This window comes from Lithobates pipiens, unplaced genomic scaffold (genome assembly GCF_037356315.1).
Source record: "Lithobates pipiens isolate NorthernLeopardFrog02 unplaced genomic scaffold, aLitPip1_a1.2 Scaffold_23, whole genome shotgun sequence".
NCBI lineage: Eukaryota > Metazoa > Chordata > Amphibia > Anura > Ranidae > Lithobates > Lithobates pipiens.
The window spans coordinates 113,191,178-113,209,846 of NW_027507785.1; the positions used below are offsets into that span (position 1 = coordinate 113,191,178).

The window sequence follows — 18,669 nt, forward strand, 5'->3', positions numbered from 1 at the left end:
TTCAGCACCAAGTCCAAGAAAATAAACAATTAAGAAGTGGGTCAAAGGTCTTTTCGTAGCTTCTGAACAGCTTTCCTACAATCCTATGTGAAATCAAAAGTTACTTGATGATAACTGCAGGTCAAGTGCACCTGTAATAATTTGTGAATGATCTCAGAAGTGCCTAAAACTGCTGTCAAAAGCACGCTGCACTTACCCATTTCAGCCTTTGGTATAGCCCCCCCCCCCCCCTCTATACACAGAAATATCCATTTGTGGGTGGACTGACCATAATATATATCTATATATATCTATATATATATATATATATATATATATATATATATACACACACACACATACAATTTTTTTTCTTTTAAATGTCATTTTCATTATAAAAAAATTACATAGTAAAAGAAAGGATACTCACAATACTGGTTGCACTGCATTGAAAGGAAACTGTGGAGCCATGCAGTGTCCTAAGTGATTTGGCTTCGGGTAAGCTTGCTGCAGTAATCTGGAATGAAACACCACACATTAGTTAACTGACATATCTTGTTTATCCAGGCATTGAGGGCATGTATGCAGAAAAATTAGCAGCTTCCCAAGCTTCTATAAACTCCCCAAATGGCTATTCCGATTGGCTCTTCAGTTGGCACGCTTATACAAGGAGCAATATTGTTCAAACTTCAATATTGTCTAGAGATTAATGTATACATGAAAGTAGGTTAAGCAAGCACACTATATGAACTATAGAACTATAAACATATACCAATAGATCACAATCATTATTAATATTTTCTCAATTATCTGTTATTCTGGTAGCTTTTCAAAGCATTTTTGAACTATAATTTGAGTTCACAATAAACATATCTGAAACACGTTGCATCTTACCAGACAAGTACTGGACACAACTGAAAGAACAGACCTGTGTAACAGCTTGTCCCTAGTCATATGTGATATGAAGACTTTTTCTGTACAGTTTACGAGATAAGAGCTTTTTACTTTACATAAAATCTGTTTCTTGGAGCTTGAGGGACACAAGAGTCAGAGACAATTGGGTAATACTGACACCAACATGAGGATTTGGACACTAGAAACAAAAAAGCAATGGCCTGTCTGCCAGAATTCTCACGCAGAATAGCAGAGACGGATGGCTCTTTGACTGTAGAGCCCAAGTTCGATAGCAGAAAGTCAGATGTTTTTCTTATGCCGCGTACACACGATCTTACTTTCCAGCAGACTTGGTCCGGCGGACCGGAATCCTTCGGACAATTTGATCGTGTGTGGACTCCAGCGGACTTTTTTTCCCCAAAAGTCAGACGGACCTAGAAATAAAACATGTTTCAAATCTATCCGACAGAGTAAAAATCGGCAAAAACGTTCGTCTGTGTGCTAGTCCGATGGACCAAATACGACGCAAGGGCAGCTATTGGCTACTGGCTATTGAACTTTCTTGTTTAGTCCCATTTACGTCATCACGCTCAAAACGAATGGACTTTCGAACTGACTAGTCCGGTCGTGTGTGGCCAAGTCCATTTCATTCTAAAGGTCCGTCGGACCGCCAACGAAAGTCCGTCGGGAAGACTGTCTGACCTAGTCTGTCGAAAAGTCTGGTCGTCTGTATGTGGCATTAGAGGGCAGTTCTCCATTATTAGATCAAGATACTACAAGCAATATGTTGGTTCCAGAGCTGACTGCTGAAGGTTCAGGATCCAACTAAACCTTCAATCAGCATGACGTTGTTGGTTAGAACCAGTACCGACCAATCCCTCAATAGGAGATCATTTAGATATCCCAATTTGGGATAGCCCTGGGAACATAAGGCTAGCGCAAAGACCAGTACTTTGTTCAACACTCAGGGCACACAAGACAGATCAAATGGTAAAGCCACAAACTGGTACTCACAGCTAAATATAGGTACCTTTGGTGTGCTGGAAAGATAGGGACATAAAGTACCTATCCTTGGTATCCACAGAGGCTAGAAAGTCTCCATAAAGAGGTCAGACCTGGTGGATTCCATGCAGCATTTTTGGACTCAAATGACCATATTAAGGCCCTCGGATCCAAGTTGGGGCAAATACCCCCTTAAGGTTTGAGAACTGTAAAAATGGGAATTAAAAAACATTTTCACTGTTAAAACCATGGCAATAACTCCTTGATCTAAAATATCTGCAAAAGTAGCATGACATCATGCTAGTCTGTGCAGGGACACAGAAAAGATGGAAAACATGAAGCCGGGAGCAGATAAAAACGTCAGAACCCTAGCTTCCCCTGGAAATCACACTCCTTACCCACGCTGATATACATCTTCACAAGGTGTCAGCAAAGTTTAACAGATGCCCCCCGCTTTGGAAAGTGAGGGTGTCCCTTCATACCAAAGAAAATTTGTCTGCAGGTTTGGGGGTTTAGAGGCCCAAGGTTTGCAAGTAAACAGAGCCCCTTGCTTGCATCTGGCCTTGGAGGCTGAACCTGAAGAATAAAAAAAGGAACACTTGGCCTTCAAGAAAGGGGGTTTCTTCCCAGCTTGAGGCTTAGGCTTCCTCTGCTGGGGCAAATTGGTATATTTACCTGAGTAATATTTTTTTTATGAGGATGTCCAAAGCAGTTCCAAAGAGATTTTCACTCTCAGAAGGCATGCACCACAGATTTTTTTTCCATATCTTTTCCGCAGACAAACATTTTGTTTCAATGTTTTTATTAACGTTTTGACATTAGGTATAAAAAAAAATACTAACAAGACATTCAAATATTATATCATTTGCACAGTACAGGATTCTCATTTGTCAATTAAAAGACAATAGGTACTTTTTATTGGTATAGAGATGGTACTCACCAAGCTCCTTATTAAACAAAGATGATGGAAAGTGGGGAGAAGAAAGAAAAAAGAAAGAAAGAAGGGAGGGGAAGGGAGAAGACCCCAGTCTCTAGTCCGCACCACCCGACAGCCCCTCAGACCGGAGCTGCATGGGGGTCTCCAGTCAGATAGATGATCCACGGACCCCAGATTTTTAAAACCTTTATTTAAATGGGATTGGTAGCTCACTTCCAATTTCTGGCCATAGTGCTTCTGGCAGAAATAAATATGAAAGTGAGAAGCCTCCTCTTGTTTTTTCGAGGCCTCATCAACTTTAAACCCCAACAGGGCAGGTTTAGGAGATTTAATGAGGTTGATTTGTGTAAGAGTAAAAATAAAGTTGTAAACCCTTATCCCAAATTGTCACACTTTGGGGCATTGCCATCATATATGTCATTCCATCCTGCCCACAGCCTCAAAAGCACTTTGGAGGAGCTCCCGAAACATATGTAGCCAGTCTGGTCGGCACTATGTACCATCTTAAAATTTCCTTATAGTTTGCCTCTAAAATAGATGTGTTAATAATGCAGACAAACATTTCAACCAAAGAGAACATATTCACTGATGGAGACTCAGTCGGGAAAGAAGACAGATAATATCAACTAGCCCGTCTACACAATAATTTAGGGCTGTTGGCATGATCTCTAAGTGCTCTACAAATAAAGGGTCAGTGTGAATATAAGATGGATCCTTTAACATGAATTTAGTCCATTCCAACATGATTTGACAGACTAAAATCACTGCCATGGCAGGTTTTGACGCAGCCTGTTAGAGAAAACAAGTATTTAAAGAGATTCCAAACATTTGTCAATGGGATCATTAAAGTGGAAGTAAACCCTTCTATCGTTTTCAGTCAAGGAAGCTGCCATCTTGGCCTCTAATGATTCTTCAACTGCCATAATGCTGCACATGTGATCAGTTATGAAACCAGCCATTGGATGGTTTGAAAGTTTGGTTGAGAGCACAACCAGTGTGAAAGTTAGCATTTCCGGCATGCCGGGAATGTAAGTTTTTGAAACTGGGTTTACTCCCGCTTTAAACACTGGTGCATCCTCAACAGGAATTGTCTATACATTATTAAGAGAAATATGGGTTTCCTTCTTCAGCAAACTATTATTCCCTCTAAGCAGCTAATACATAAAAATCATTCCAGCCCTTTGAGAATTGCATCCTTTCTGTTAAAATCAACGTAAATACCTGTGGAAGGGGCTTCTTTGTATTCTTATCCAAGGAAAAAAAAAAGAAGAGTGCAAATATGCCCTAGTGTAATACAGTTTCTTAACAGAGTATTGAAAGTCAAAATAAAATGCACTCACATTAAATAAGATGACACAGGCACTTAACAACCAGGTACAATCCCATGCCACCTCCTCAGAATGATAACTTCGTTCAGTTCATGGGAGAGGAAAGGAGGGGGGGGGGGGAGTCCAAACCAGACGATACGAGTCTGTATGACCTCACTCATGCATCAGCCGGGAGAGCCAGAAAGCCGCTGCTGCCCAACATAGCATGCAGGACCAACTGCACATGTGTCTGGTCTGGAACAAGCTCAGAGAGGATAAATGCTTCCAAGGATGTCAATGGAGGAGGGATGGCGTGTATGTGGTTGCTATGATGATGTGGCCTCCTTTTCAAATCTGCATTCTTATTCCAACAATCATGTCAAAATGCACTCCCTTCCCTTCTCCTTTGTTTGACTGAGGCCCACCCTGGGCTGTCTGCTTGCTTCTGAGAATTCACACAGCACAACTCCTCTCCCTTCCTTCCTCCCGTCACACAGCTCAGATCAATTTTCTTACAGACAGCCTCTATCTGTAGACTGTGTAGGTGGATGATTTGCTGCACAACCAATCTTGTCTGGGAACTTCACAGGTCAGAATTGCAACAGAGCAGGCAGCTACACAGTGTGCAGATAGAGGATGTCTGTAAGAGAATCAATCTGAGGTGTATGCCATGTCAGAGGAGGAAAGAGGGGGAAAGAAACATTGCTGTGCGCAGAACAGGTATGCGAGAAGGAGCTCAAGGGGCACAGCATCCATGAAAAATGGGGGCACAGCCCCCCCCCCCCCAACACCTTCCTTTAGATGCAGCCATGTCTATACTATTTACCACTTTTATGCAAAGGAATAGCAGAGTGCCTGAACTTGTTTACTGTTCAGGTGTGTGCCTGTTAAAGCGTGGCCAGATCTTCCAGTGGAGGAGGGACAGAAGGAGGGGATGGATTGCTGAAGTTGGAATCGTGCCCCTTGGAACCGTTACTGGGAGCTATAATACATGACAAGGTGCCCCTGCTGGAAAAACAGGGAGGAGGTAAATAACACCTGATTCATGAGTATGATAATATTTGTTAAGTGTTCCAGAAAGGTTTTAATAGTCCTATGGTCTCTCAGGGATCTGACTAGTAAGAATACTTGTAAAAGCTAAAGGCTGCGCTTCCATTCTCAAGGTGGTACACACCGTGTTAATAACCAATATGGCTTCTTTATGCTTAGGGGCAATGGCAGCTGTCTGCAATGAATTAGGGACAAAATCAGAAGGCTCAGAGGTTGCTACAGCTGCGGGTATGTCAGACAATGATTCTGAGGGGAAAGGCATTGAAGCATGCTTTCTAGACATGTGCAATTTATTTAGTCCCCTTGTTGATTCATATATATATATATATATATATATATATATATATATATATATATATATATATATATATATATATATATATATATTTTATACAGAGATCAAATTATCAATTATCAGGAACACTAGCTTCAGTAGAAGGAACATACACCTTGTATGGGAAAACAATTATCGATGTGCTCAGAATATATAGAAAACTTTCATTGTGCACAGGTTTATTAAAACTTATAAACAAATGTGCACTCACATTTTCCACATCTTGTGAATAATGCAAAATGAAATCTCCAGGTTAAGAGCTTCTTGCCTTCTCACCGCTAATTCCGAGTGTGCGAGACACTGGAAGCGACATTGCCTGGCTCCCCTCTGACGCGTTGCGTCACTTGTCATGTAACTCAGGATAGGAGCCTAGTGATGAACTTTGGGATTTAAGATCACTGCTATGTGTGCTGGTAACCAAGGTGACAGGTGAATCATTGGATCATGTTACCTCTGCAAGAGTACCCCACATTTAAAATCGTGTTCTATCCAATAAAACATTAACATAACGATTACAATTAAATTGGCCATTATTCATGACAAATATAGACCTTTCATCACATATTTAACCACGTCCCGACCACCCGCCGCAGATGTACTGTGGCAATGTGGCTCAGCTGTGCAAATCGTTGTACTGGTACGTACTCCGATTGGCCAGAGGGGGGCCAATCAGTGGGTCCAGCGGCCGTCCGCAATCGTTCCCCGCTGAGACAGAACAGGGATCTGCCGAAGTAAACAAGGCAGTTCTGTCAGGGGATGACACTGCAATCTGTGTTTCTGCTAAGCAGTAAGATGGATTTGTGTGTTTTCTCAGTCACACAGTCCCCCATACAGGTAGAAAAAAGGAACCATTTAACCCCTTGATCTCCCCTGATGTTAACCCCTTCCCTGCCAGTGTCATTAGTACAATGTCAGTGCATATTTTTAGCACTGATCACTGTAATAATGTCACCAGTTCCCTAAAAAAAGTGTCAAAAATGTCAGTTAGGTGTCAGATTTGTCTGCTACAATGTCACAGTCCCCCTAAAATTTACTGATCGCCACCATTACTAGTAAAAAAAACAAAAATGCCATAAATCTATCCCCTATTTTGTAGACGCTATAACTTTTACACAAACCAATCAATATACGCTTATTGGGATTTTTTTACCAAAAATAGGTAGAAGAATACATATTGGCCTAAACTGATGAATATATATTTTTTTAGATATGTAATATAGCAGAAAGTAAAAAATAGTTAATTTTTTCAAAATTGGCGGTATTTTTTTGTTCATAGCGCAAAAAATAAAAACCACAGAGGTGCTCAAATAAAACCAAAAGAAAGCTCTATTTGTGGGAAAAAAGGACATCAATTTTGTTTGGGTACATTGGGGCATGACCGCGCAATTGTCAGTTAAAGTAATGCAGTGCTGTATGACAAAAAACGGCCTGGTCATTAAGACCCCTTTCACACTGGGGCACTTTTCAGGCCTTTTAACACTAAAAATAGCATCTGAAAAGCACCTTTCAAGCCACCCCAGTCAAAAGCCCGAGTGCTTTCACACTGGGGGGGGGGGGGGGGGGGGTGCGCTTGCAGCATGGGAAAAAAAGTCCTGCAAGCAGCACCTTTGGGGGTTAGCGGGGGTTAAAAGAGCCCCACTAGTGCCCGAAAAGCGATGCTATAACAGCAGTAAAGTGCCCCAGTGTGAAAGGGGTCTAAGGGAGTAAATCCTTATGGGACTGACACATTAATAGCCTTCCATTCTTTATAATGTTTACAATGGGTGGGGAATCCAATATAAAGGTATTTTTTTAAAAGATCACTATTAAAAAGGATTATTAATTAGGAACAATTAATGACTATACTAAATGAGATCATCCATAATCAGGATACCAGTTATAAATAAGAATTATATACCACCACCTACTGGGCAACATAATATGTGTAATCAATAAACCAGAATAAGTACTGTAGTAAAATAACCTAAAAAAGAGAAGTACCAATAATTAGAGATGAAGCAATTCAAGTCAAAGTCAATGTTCATACGATGAGGATGTAAAGTCTTGAGTTCAAATATCCATCTGGATTCACTTTTACTTAATGCTCTGACTTTGTTGCTCCCTCTCCAATGGGATTTATATTTATCAATGGCCCAAAATGTTTTTACTTCTTATTTATAACAGGTATCCTGATTATGCCTCATTTAGCTTAGACATTAATTGTTCCCAAGACCTGTATGGTGGCCAAGACCTGTATGGTTTTGGCCACCGTGCTGCAGCTCAGTTTCAGGCAATCTTCTTATAGCCTAGGCCAGGGATATGCAATTAGCAGACCTCCAGCTGTTGCAGAACTACAAGTCCCATGAGGCATAGCAAGACTCTGACAGCCACAAGCATGACACCCAGAGATAGAGGCATGATGGCACTTGTAGTTTTGCAACAGCTGGAGGTCTGCTAATTGCATATCTTTGGCCTAGGCCATCTTTATGTAGAGCAACAATTCGCTTTTTCGGATCCTCAGAGTTCCTTGCCATGAGGTGCCATTATGAACTTCCAGTGACCAGTATGAGAAAGTGAGAGTGATAACACCAAATTTAACACACCTGCTCCCCATTCTCACCTGAGACCTTGTAACAGTAACGAATCACATGACAGCGGGAAGGGAAAATGGCTAATTGGGCCCAATTTGGACATTATCACTTAGGGATGCACTCACTTTTGTTGACAGCAGTTTAGACATTGATGGCTGTGTGTTGAGTTATTTTGAGGGGACAGCAAATTTACGCAATTTACACAGATTTATAGCAAAGTGTCATTTCATCAGTGTTGTCACATGAAAAGATATAATAAAATATTTACAAAAATGTGAGGGGTGTACTCACTTTTGTGAGATACTGTATATACACACAAGGCTTCAGTAGATCCGAAGGGTCTCCCTCTAAGTTTTCTATATTTTCTGAGCACATCAATAATAATTTGTCCCATACGAGGTGTACTGTTTCTACTACTGAAGCTGGTGTTCCTAAATTAAAGATCTCTCTGTCTCTCTCTCTATTTTCCATGTGAGGTGTATGTTCCTACTACTAAAGCAAGTGTTCCTGATAATTCTTTGTCTGAATTTCTCACTTCCTGTTTCTCCTCAGTAAACTTCACACCATCATCCGAGCGGTGTTTAGTCAGCCAGAACAGCTTACTGAGGAAGAACAGGAAGTGAGAAATTCAGACAAAGAAAACAAAGAAAAAAAAACATTTAGAAGGGAAATCGAAGGAAAAGGTAAGTGAACCAACAATGCACTAGCTTAAAGGAACCTAAAGCGGCGGCCAGCTATCTAGCCCACTGCTTAACAACCAGCTATTCTTCACACAAAATTCTAAACGGTCGATCATTTTTTTGACCAATCCGAATTTGAATCATCCTGAAAATTTGGAATTCATTAGAAATTAATCAACAAAACAAAATTTAATGAAAACAAAATGTAACGAATTCTAAAACCAAACTAAATTAGTAATATAACTGCAGAGAACTATCCTCTGGATAAAGTAGAGGAGGGGTCCACACCTGATGAAGTTCAGGTAGACTTGAATGAGTATATAGACTCAAGTAGCAGATAACATTCCAGGATGTCGTGTCAGCCCTATGAGAAGGTGTACTGCAGATCGCCCCAGAACTGTAGTGGATCGAGAGCTGTAAATACTTGATAAAGATAGACTGCTTCCCTTGCACCCGAGATTCAACATGTTGCAGTGGCTGACTGACAAAGGCAACTTAAGAACTTGAGAACACAGGTAAAAACACCTTGGTTAATCACAAACTGGCTCCTGAGAGCAAAAAAGGTTCAAATAGCTGTGTGTTTCAAGGTCACCATAGACAACAGAATAAAACTAAGCAAGGTGGAACCACATGTTTCTCATGAACAGGAGAAATGGCGGGAAGAAGCTATGCTAAAAGGCAGGAACAAAGCGCAGTCGACAACACTCAAGCTAGTGAAGCATTACTTAATTTCTCAGGGGTTTAAACCCTTTCAGTGCAGACCAATGGAAAAATGAGTTATGGTCAGAGGGTGTACCATGGCTCTGAGCTGAAAATAGCTTTGAAGCTAACTAAAACTGTACACAAGGGTCTGGAAAAGGCAGCACAAGCAGAGCCCAATGACCAAAGGTCACATTCCAGGCAGACCCAGCCTCTAGTCCAGCATTTTTGGGCACAGCCTCCAAAGCAATTGTTGCTTATTAGCAAATCTGCAAAGCTGCATAAAGAGACTAGTTCAAGAAGTATGTAGATTAAGCATTGATTGAAGCAAAAAAAAAATAACCTTATTAAAAAAAAATTAAGAGTCCTCACAGACAGGGCCGGCGCTACCACTAGGCGGATTAGGCAACCGCCTAGGGCGCACTGCCGCCTAGGGCGCCGGCCGCTGGCTATTTTATTTCCGCACTGTCCTCCACAGAGCCATGTCATATGTCCAGCAAACCCCAGGGCGCTCTCTGACGTCACGTGTGAAGTTGGGGAGGTGTGGGCGGCCGGGCATCCATCGTTCATGCCAGTGAAAAGCAAGGGGCTGGCCGAGGGCAGATAAACCCGGGACTCGGGAGAAGAGCTCCACCGTGGCACCGCCTCCTCTTTGACCTCGCCCCCTGACCCCGCCTCCCCCAGGAGCAGCGTACCCTATGCTTCCAGAGCATGGACTGCTCAAAGTTCCTCTCCACACTCTGATGTGAGGCACGCCGTATGCACGAATCTGGAGGACAGGCTCACCGCTCGCTGGGGGCACAGAGCTGTCACAGAGGACGGGCAGGAGGCGCAGGCTGCTGCGGGAGCCGCTGGAAATGGATGGATCAAAGCAGGAGACTGGCATCATGGTATGGAAGGTACTGTCCTCATACACACCTGCAGACAGAGACTGGGACAGAGGTGGGACTGCAAGAGCAGGGCTAGGGGTCTCTCATCTCGCCCCAACACCCCCTCACTATCTCAGCCCCCCTCCCTTCTCTCTCAGCCCTCCCCCTTCTCTCTCAGCCCCCCTTCTCTCTCAGCCCCCCCTTCTCTCTCAGCCCTCCCCCCTTCTCTCTCAGCCCTCCCCCCTTCTCTCTCAGCCCTCCCCCTTCTCTCTCAGCCCCCCTTTCTCTCTCAGCCCCCCTTTCTCTCTCGGCCCCCCCTTTCTCTCTCGGCCCCCCCTTTCTCTCTCGGCCCCCCCTCTCTCTCAGCCTCCCTTCTCTCTCAGCCCCCTCCCCCCTCTCTCAGCCCCCTCTCTCTCTCAGCTCCCCCTCTCTCCAAGCCCCCCCTCTCTCAGCCCTCCCCCTTCTCTCTCAGCTCTCCCCCTTCTCTCTCAGCCCTCCCCCTTCTCTCTCAGCCCTCCCCCTTCTCTCTCAGCCCTCCCCCTTCTCTCTAAGCCCTCCCCCTCTCTCTCAGCCCCCCTCTCTCTCAGCCCTCCCCCCTTCTCTCTCAACCCCCCCTCTCTCTAAATCCCCTCCCCTTCTCTCTCAGCTCCCCCTTTCTCTAAGCCCCCCTCCCCCCTCTCTCAGCCCTCCCCCTTCTCTCTCAGCTCCCCCTCTCCCTCAGCCCTCCTCCCCCCTCTCTCAGCCCTCCTCCCCCCTCTCTCAGCCCTCCTCCCCTCTCTCTCAGCCCTCCCCCTTCTCTCTCAGCTCCCCCCCTTCTCTCAGCCCTCCCCCTTCTCTCAGCCCTCCCCCTTCTCTCAGCCCTCCCCCTTCACTCAGCCCTCCCCCCTCCTCTCTCAGCTCCCCCATTCTCCAAGCCCCCTCCCCTCTCTCCCAGCTCCCCTCTCTCTCAGCCCTCCCTCTCTCTCAGCCCTCCCTCTCTCTCAGCCCTCCCTCTCTCTCAGCCCTCCCTCTCTCTCAGCCCTCCCCCTCTCTCAGCCCTCCCCCTCTCTCAGCCCTCCCCCTCTCTCAATTCCCCTCCCTTCTCTCTCAGCCCCCCTCTCTCTCTCAGCCTCCTCTCTCCAAGCCCCCCCTTCTCTCTCCGCGCCCCCCCTTCTCTCTCCGCGCCCCCCTTCTCTCTCCGCGCCTCCTCCCTTCTCTCTCCGCGCCCCCTCCCTTCTCTCTCCAAGCCCCCTCTCTCTCAGCCCTCCCCCTCTCTCAATCCCCCTCCCTTCTCTCTCAGCTCCCCCTCTCTCCAAGCCCTCAGCCCCTTTCTCTCTCAGCCCTCCCCCTCTTCTCTCCCAGCCCTCCCCCTCTTCTCTCCCAGCCCTCTCCCTCTTCTCTCCCAGCCCTCCCCCTCTTCTCTCTCCACCCCCCTCTCTCCAAGCCCCCCTCCCTTCTCTCTCAGCCCCCCCTCAGCCCTCCTCCCTCGATCACCCCCCCTTCTCTCTCAGCCATCTCCCCTCTCTTAGCCATCCCTATACTATAAGCCCCCCTCTCTCTCTCAGCCACCCCCCATCTCAGCCCCCTCTCTCTAAGCCCCCTTCCTTCTCTCCTAGCCCTCCCTTTTCTCTCAGCCCCCTCTCTCACCCCACCCTATTCTCTCAGCCCCCCTTTCTCCAAGCCCCCTCTCTTCTCTCTTAGACCTCCATATTCTCTCAGCCCCCACTCTCTTAACTCCCCTCCCTCTTAGCCCACTTATCACTCTCAGCCCCCTTCTTTAGCCTTCCCTCCATTAGCCAGCCCTTCCTCTCTTAGCCCCCACTCTCTCAACCCCCCTTCTCTCACAGCCTCCCTTCTCTCACAGCCTCCCTCCTACCCCCCTTCTCTCACAGCCTCTCTTTCTCTCAGCCCTGCCTCCTGCCCCCTCTCCCCCCTCCCCCCTCTCCCCCCTCCCCCCAATTAGCTGGTCTTGCCTAGGGCACAAAATAGGCTATCACTGACCCTGATCAGGTAGGTAAGTATATGTGTCAGGTAGGTCAGTGTATGTGTAAAGTCACATGTGTTACAGGGGCAAAGTGGGGGGGGGGGCGGCAAAATAAGATTTTGCCTAGGGTGTCAAAAATCCTTGCACCAGCCCTGCTCACAGATTAGGAATCTTCTACCTGGAAGGGTTTGAGATGTAAATTGGATGTCCAATGTGATCAGACTGTACTAAGGAGCATCCCACTGCTTGTAAGTAAAGAAAAGAGGGCCTGTCTTAGCAGGATTGAAAAAGAGAAATCACAGAAACTTCTTTCCCTTGTGTGAGGATTTGAGCTAAATCAGAATACGTGTTTGAAGACCCTGGGTCTGGTAAGAGACTAACATTGCATTTCTTTAATGGCCCCAACTTTGCTGCAAAAGTTTTTTATTTTTTGTCATTACTCAATAGCCAGTGGGATAAAACGGGGACTGGTATAGCAAGTTAGGACCATCTTTATATAATGTTACTAGATAACAGCAATTCAGTTATACTAATTACTGTTAGTCAGAATACAGCAGGTGTTTAACCATATATCCGAGTAACATTATTGTCTTATTGATTGTTTGTTTAAATACACTTGCTAATCCTACCTTTTCTTTTAGGCCATACTTTTCCTAATAAATTGTTTGAAATATCTCAAGGTGTGTAGGTAAGTTCTGGGTGAGCAAGGTATGTCATCTTCAGGTGGGCAGATAAATCATAAAACAATTCAGTGGTCCTTCTGGGGGTAGTGCTACATTTCTATGCTACAAATAAATTATAATGGTGCGTACAAACGACGGGACTTTCCGTCAGAATAAACTCTGACGAAGTTCCGACCGAACGGACTTGCCTACACACGATCACACCAAAGTCCGTTCGTTTAGAACGCAATGACGTATGACGGGACTAGAAAAGGAAGTTCAATAGCCAGCAGCCAATAGCTGTCCTTGCGTCGTATTTGGTCCGTCGGACCAGCATACAGACGAACGTTTTTTCCGATAGAAATTGATTCCGTCTGAAAAATTTAAACATGTTCTAGTTCTAGGTCCGTCTGAATTTTTGAAGATGAAGCCCACACACGATCGGAATATCCGATAAAATGAAATGATTTCGTCTGACCTTTTCTGCCAGAATGTCTGGGTTTGAGTATGCGGCATAACTTGATCTGCTATCCTAACACAGAAACACTGAGCTGAATTAATAATATGGTCTCTCAGGAAGATTTAGTTGTAAAAGATACACAAAGGCTGATTTAGTAAAGCAGTTAAGAGTGTTCACACAAAGAGTGAACTTTACTATACATTTTCCAATCATGTGCAGGTGAAATAAACAATAATTTGATTTTCATATGATACGATGATGGCTATATGATGGGTACACAAAGTGAATCTTCATTGTTTTTTAGTGTGAATATTCTCAATTCCTTTAGTAAATCATCCACACAACATGAGCAGAAACTTTCTTATTAGTAAGACTATTATGCTGTTCAAGAATGGTATCATGGAACCACTATATATTAAATATTTAGTTTTAAAATAAAGATTTTATCCAAGCAATACATACAATTCAACAGCTTTGGTAATCCTGTAATTTTAGTAAGTTTCAAAGACATGAGTACCTTTGTGTCTCTAATAATGTGCGCTTTCAGATAAGCCACAAGTTTGTCTTTGTGGTCTTCATGGTACAACCATCTCTTTCTCTCCCCTGACAGATTGTTGAAAGCATTATCTGTAGGCCACAGCATTGTGAAAGGTTGGTGAATTTTATCATTAATCACAGAAAGCAGGTTGGATTCCTGTCACAAAGAAATGAACTGTTAAATGACAAACTAATAACAGTAATGTGATCCATTTAGACAAACTATTAGGAGATAGCACATGTAACAAACCCTGGCACACTGACAAGTTTCTCAACTGTCCACATCTGGCTAGATATTTCGATATTCTAATCTATCTATTGCTGTTAATGAATGCCTTGTACAGCAAATGTAAGTATGTAATTTTGCATAAATCATCATTTTGGCACTTCCATGATAATAAAAAAAGTCTGCACAATGGTAACTATGACACTTGATTGATCCGCATCTTTTTTTCATGTTATATATTCTACAATGATAATTTAGAGTGCTTTGTACACAATACAATAGGGAATTTTCAGGGGAGATTTTTAAACACGTAATGTGAATAATCATAGAAGCAGCATTATGCAATAATTATATTGTGATCACCCAAAAAATAGACCCAAAATATTATGTAATGTGCTGATTTCAGAAGAGGCTGCATCCTGAGTGACTCAGTGATGATGTCTTCTCAGCTCGGAGAGGTAGCAGTCATGCAGGCACAGCAGTCCCTAGCAGCGGTCATCCACCATCAGGGGAATGTGAGAGGGAGCTATACCTTGTTTATGAGGTTTTGTATCTGGTAAGCACATTACTTACCTCTAGCTGATGGATGCTGCTGAGATCCACAGTTTCAAGGCATGTAATCACAGGTCACTATATATATTTTTCTCAGATTATGGAAGACAAGGATAGTAATCTGAAGAATTTATGAACTTTATGATGTTCACACTATTCACATGGTTTTTCAAGTTACATGAATATGTATTCTGTTTGTTTGCACTTTTTATGCATGTATGCACTTTACTGGTTGAATTAAGGGATTCCCCTTTTCACTGATTGTGCTGATGGGGAAATTGAGCAATTTTCTTTCCTGCAACCCATGGTTGTATATATGTAGCTTCATGTACAGTACTGTGCAAAAGTTATAGGCAGTTGTGAAAAATAAGTACATTATGAATGCTTTCATAAATAGAAGTGTTAATAATTTATTTTTAACAATTAACAAAATGGAAAGTAAATCAACAGAAGAGAAAGCAAATAAAATCAATATTTGTTGTGATTACCCTCTGGCTTCAAACCAGCATCAATTCCTCTAGGTACCCACAGTGCTTGTGCACACAGTTTTTTATTTTTTAAAGGCACTAGACAGGCAAGTTGCTCCAAACATCTTAGCGAGCTAACTCCAGATCTTCTGTGGATGTAGGCTGACTCAAATCCTTCGGTCTCTTCATTTAATTCCAGACAGACTCGATATCAAGGCTCTGTGGTGGCCAAACCCTCACTTCTGCTTTACACTTAACAAGTTCTTAATGGCATTGGCTGCATGTTTGGGATTGCTGTCCTGCTGCAGAATAAATTTGGGGCCAATTACACTATCTATCACCAACTACCTTATGGATAAGTATCTGCCTATATTTCCCAGCATTGAGAGCACCATTGATCCTGACCAACTCTCTAACTCCATTTGTATAAATGTAACCTCACATTTGCAAGGAACATACACTATGCTTCACTTTTGCATGGAGACACTCATTATTGTACAGCTCTGCAGCCCGTCAGGAAACGAACAGCCTCCTGCTACAGCCAAATATTTCAGATTTTGACTTGTCAGTTCAGAGCACCCACTGCCATTTTTTTGCACCCCAGTTCCTATGTTTTTACTCATAGTTGAGTTGCTTAACCTTGTTTCCAAATTGGAGGTATGGCTTTTTGGCTGCAGTTCTTCCATGAAGACGTCTTCTGGTCAGACTTCTCTGGGCAGTAGATGATGGGTATACCTGGGTCCCACTGGTTTCTGCCAGTTCTGTGCTGATAGCACTGCTAGAGATCTTCCGAAGAGATGTATGATGTGTCTTTCAACTGTTGCATTGTTTTCCTGGCTGACCATTGTGTCTATGGTCCTCTATGTTGCCCAATCAGTGGTGTCCTCAATGCTGAGAAATACAGGCAGATACTTCTTCATCATACCATACCATTAGGAGGTGTGTGACTGGCCCCAAATGTATTCTGCAGCAGGACAAGAACCCCAAACATACACCAATGTTATTAAGAACTTGTTTGGCATAAAGAAGAATAAGGTGTTCTGGAAGTGATGGTATCATCCCCACAGAGCCCAGAACTCAACATCATCAAGTCTGTCTGGGATTACATGAAGAGACAGAAGCATTTAAGGCAACCTGCATCTACAGAAGATCGCCAAGATGTTTGCAACAACTTTCCTGCTGAGTTCCTTCAAAACTGTGTGCACATGCACTATGTGTACTTAGAAGTATTAATGCTGTGTATGCAAGACAAGTTTGAGCCAACATCTGTCAGAAAAAAAAACATGGATTTTGTTGTTGTAATGTGCGATCATGTGTACACGGTATTACTGGAAGGGTTACTAGGTAAAAATAAGGGTAAAAAAGCTTGCAAAAAGGAAATAAATGCAGCAATCACATCTAAGGACTGGTCAGTTGTAATGTATTGAATTTTTGTTTTGGGGTTAGATATGGGTTTAACCGCTTGCCGACCGTATAATATATATATATATATATATATATATATATATATATATACACATACATACATATATATATATATATATATATATATATATATACACACACATACACACATACATATATTATATATATATATATATATATATATATATATATATATATATATATATATATATATATATATATATATATATATATATATATATATATATACACACACATCGTCTCTCCTGTGCAGGATCACGTACCTAGTACGTGATCCGTGTGCCGGGGTAGGAAGCGCTCCAGTGCCCCCCGCCACCCCGGCTGTGCTGCGACTGGCTGCGGCACAAACTGATCAGTGGCTGCCAGCCACTAATTGGTCGCCGTCACCCGATGATTGGCTCTGGTACCAGTACCAAAGAGAGCCTTGTGTACTGTAGGTAAACAAACACAGCGCTCTGATGTTTTTCTTCCTAAAAAGTAAAAAAACAGCACATTGCTTAATAAAAACAGCACACACAGTAAAAGATTGGCCACACATTTAACCCCTTGATCACTCTGGATATTAACCCTTTCCCAGCCAGTGCCATTCATTAGTACAATGACCGTCATTTTTAGCTATGATCACTGTATTGTCACTGGTTCCCAAAAAAAGTGTCAAAAGTGTCAGATGTTTGATTTGTCTGCCACAATATCGCAGTGCCCGCTATAAAAAAAAAAAAAATCCATAAATATATCCCATAGTTTTTGGAGGCTATTACTTTTGCGCAAACCAATCAATAAATGCTTATAGGGATTTTTTTTTGTTCACCAAAAATATGTAGCAGGATACATTTTGCCCTAAATTGATGAAGAAATTTGATTTTCTACATTTTTTTATTGGGTGTGTTTTATAGCAGAATGTAAAAAATATTGTTTCTTTATCGTACATCATGGGACATGAGCCTTAAGTAATAACTGAATGGATTACAGGCCACCTTCAGGTGATGGACACTGGTATATCCAATCCAGGAAGTTCACTCCCTATATAACCCCCCTCCTTCCAGGAGCACATCAGTTTTTTCGCCAGTGTCTAAGGTGTTGGTCACGAGTGAAGATGTGCTCTGAGGAGCTCCAGGAGGGATCCATGATGGATTTAAATAGCCTCCATAGACCAGATCCATCTAAATTGCCTCTGAGGCCAAATGGATGGTACCTGGGCCTCATATTCGAAGCACGAGGTTTTGCCTGTAATGCCTCTCTTTGAAGGGCTGGACCCTGGGACCCAGGGCTTAGGACATGCTACATTACCTAAAGCTTTCCTGGTGGGGTGCTTTTACGGGTCCAAGGGAGTGGAACCCCATTATTAAGGGACCCGGTCCTTGAAGGTTTGCTAAATGGTGAAGGTTGGATTGTCTGTTAATTCAGCAAATCGTGCGGTTGGGATAAGGTAAGGGAAGAAACTTAGGAACCAAAAGGTCCATCTATGCTTTCTTCTTTAAGGGAAAAAATGTCATGCCTTAATTCTCCACTAGAGGAAGTCTATGCACATACCTTAATCTGTTGTCTTCACTGTAAAGCTCAGGCGGTCTGTGTGTGGCACTGCAGCTTGTGCAGGGTTTTTTTTCAGGTAAAATAAATCTGCCAAAATGCTTTCTTTTTTCTCCCCTGAAGGGACCAGAGGGTTAGGGGAACATCAGCGGTGTACCCCCTTATATTACCCCCCCACCACAGGGGGTGCGGAGGTCCCGTGGTTACTGTTACTGCTATTGTTGCTATTACTGTTGTTTTTTTTTTATTTTTCCTGCTGGTAACAGGGCTCTGCCCAAGTGTTGGGTCTGTAGACTCGAAAGAGCCCGCTCACGAGCGCGGGAACATTTTTTAAAAATTAAAGGGGGGTGAGTTTTTGGAGGGGGTGGAGCCTAAGCGCAGAGCCATGCAACATCCACGAGGACGCGTGGCAGGCAATGACAATAAAAACACAGCTGGGACAGTCTCTCCTTGGCTGACGAGGAGGAAACAAGCAGTCTGCACACAGGGACACAGGAGCTGTGAGGCA

At 43.4% G+C, this 18,669-nt stretch overlaps 1 protein-coding gene across 1 annotated transcript in view; it reads right to left on the reverse strand.

Annotated features, from left to right (window-relative positions):
* Positions 1-18,669, reverse strand: part of STAB1 (stabilin 1) — a 394,908-nt gene that overhangs the window by 100,192 nt on the left and 276,047 nt on the right. The window contains exons 51-52 of the mRNA XM_077452219.1: positions 13,924-14,100; positions 410-496 (exon numbers count right to left, since the gene is read on the reverse strand). Of these exons, the coding sequence (XP_077308345.1) occupies positions 410-496; positions 13,924-14,100 (264 nt within the window). The remainder of the gene's footprint in view (positions 1-409; positions 497-13,923; positions 14,101-18,669) is intronic.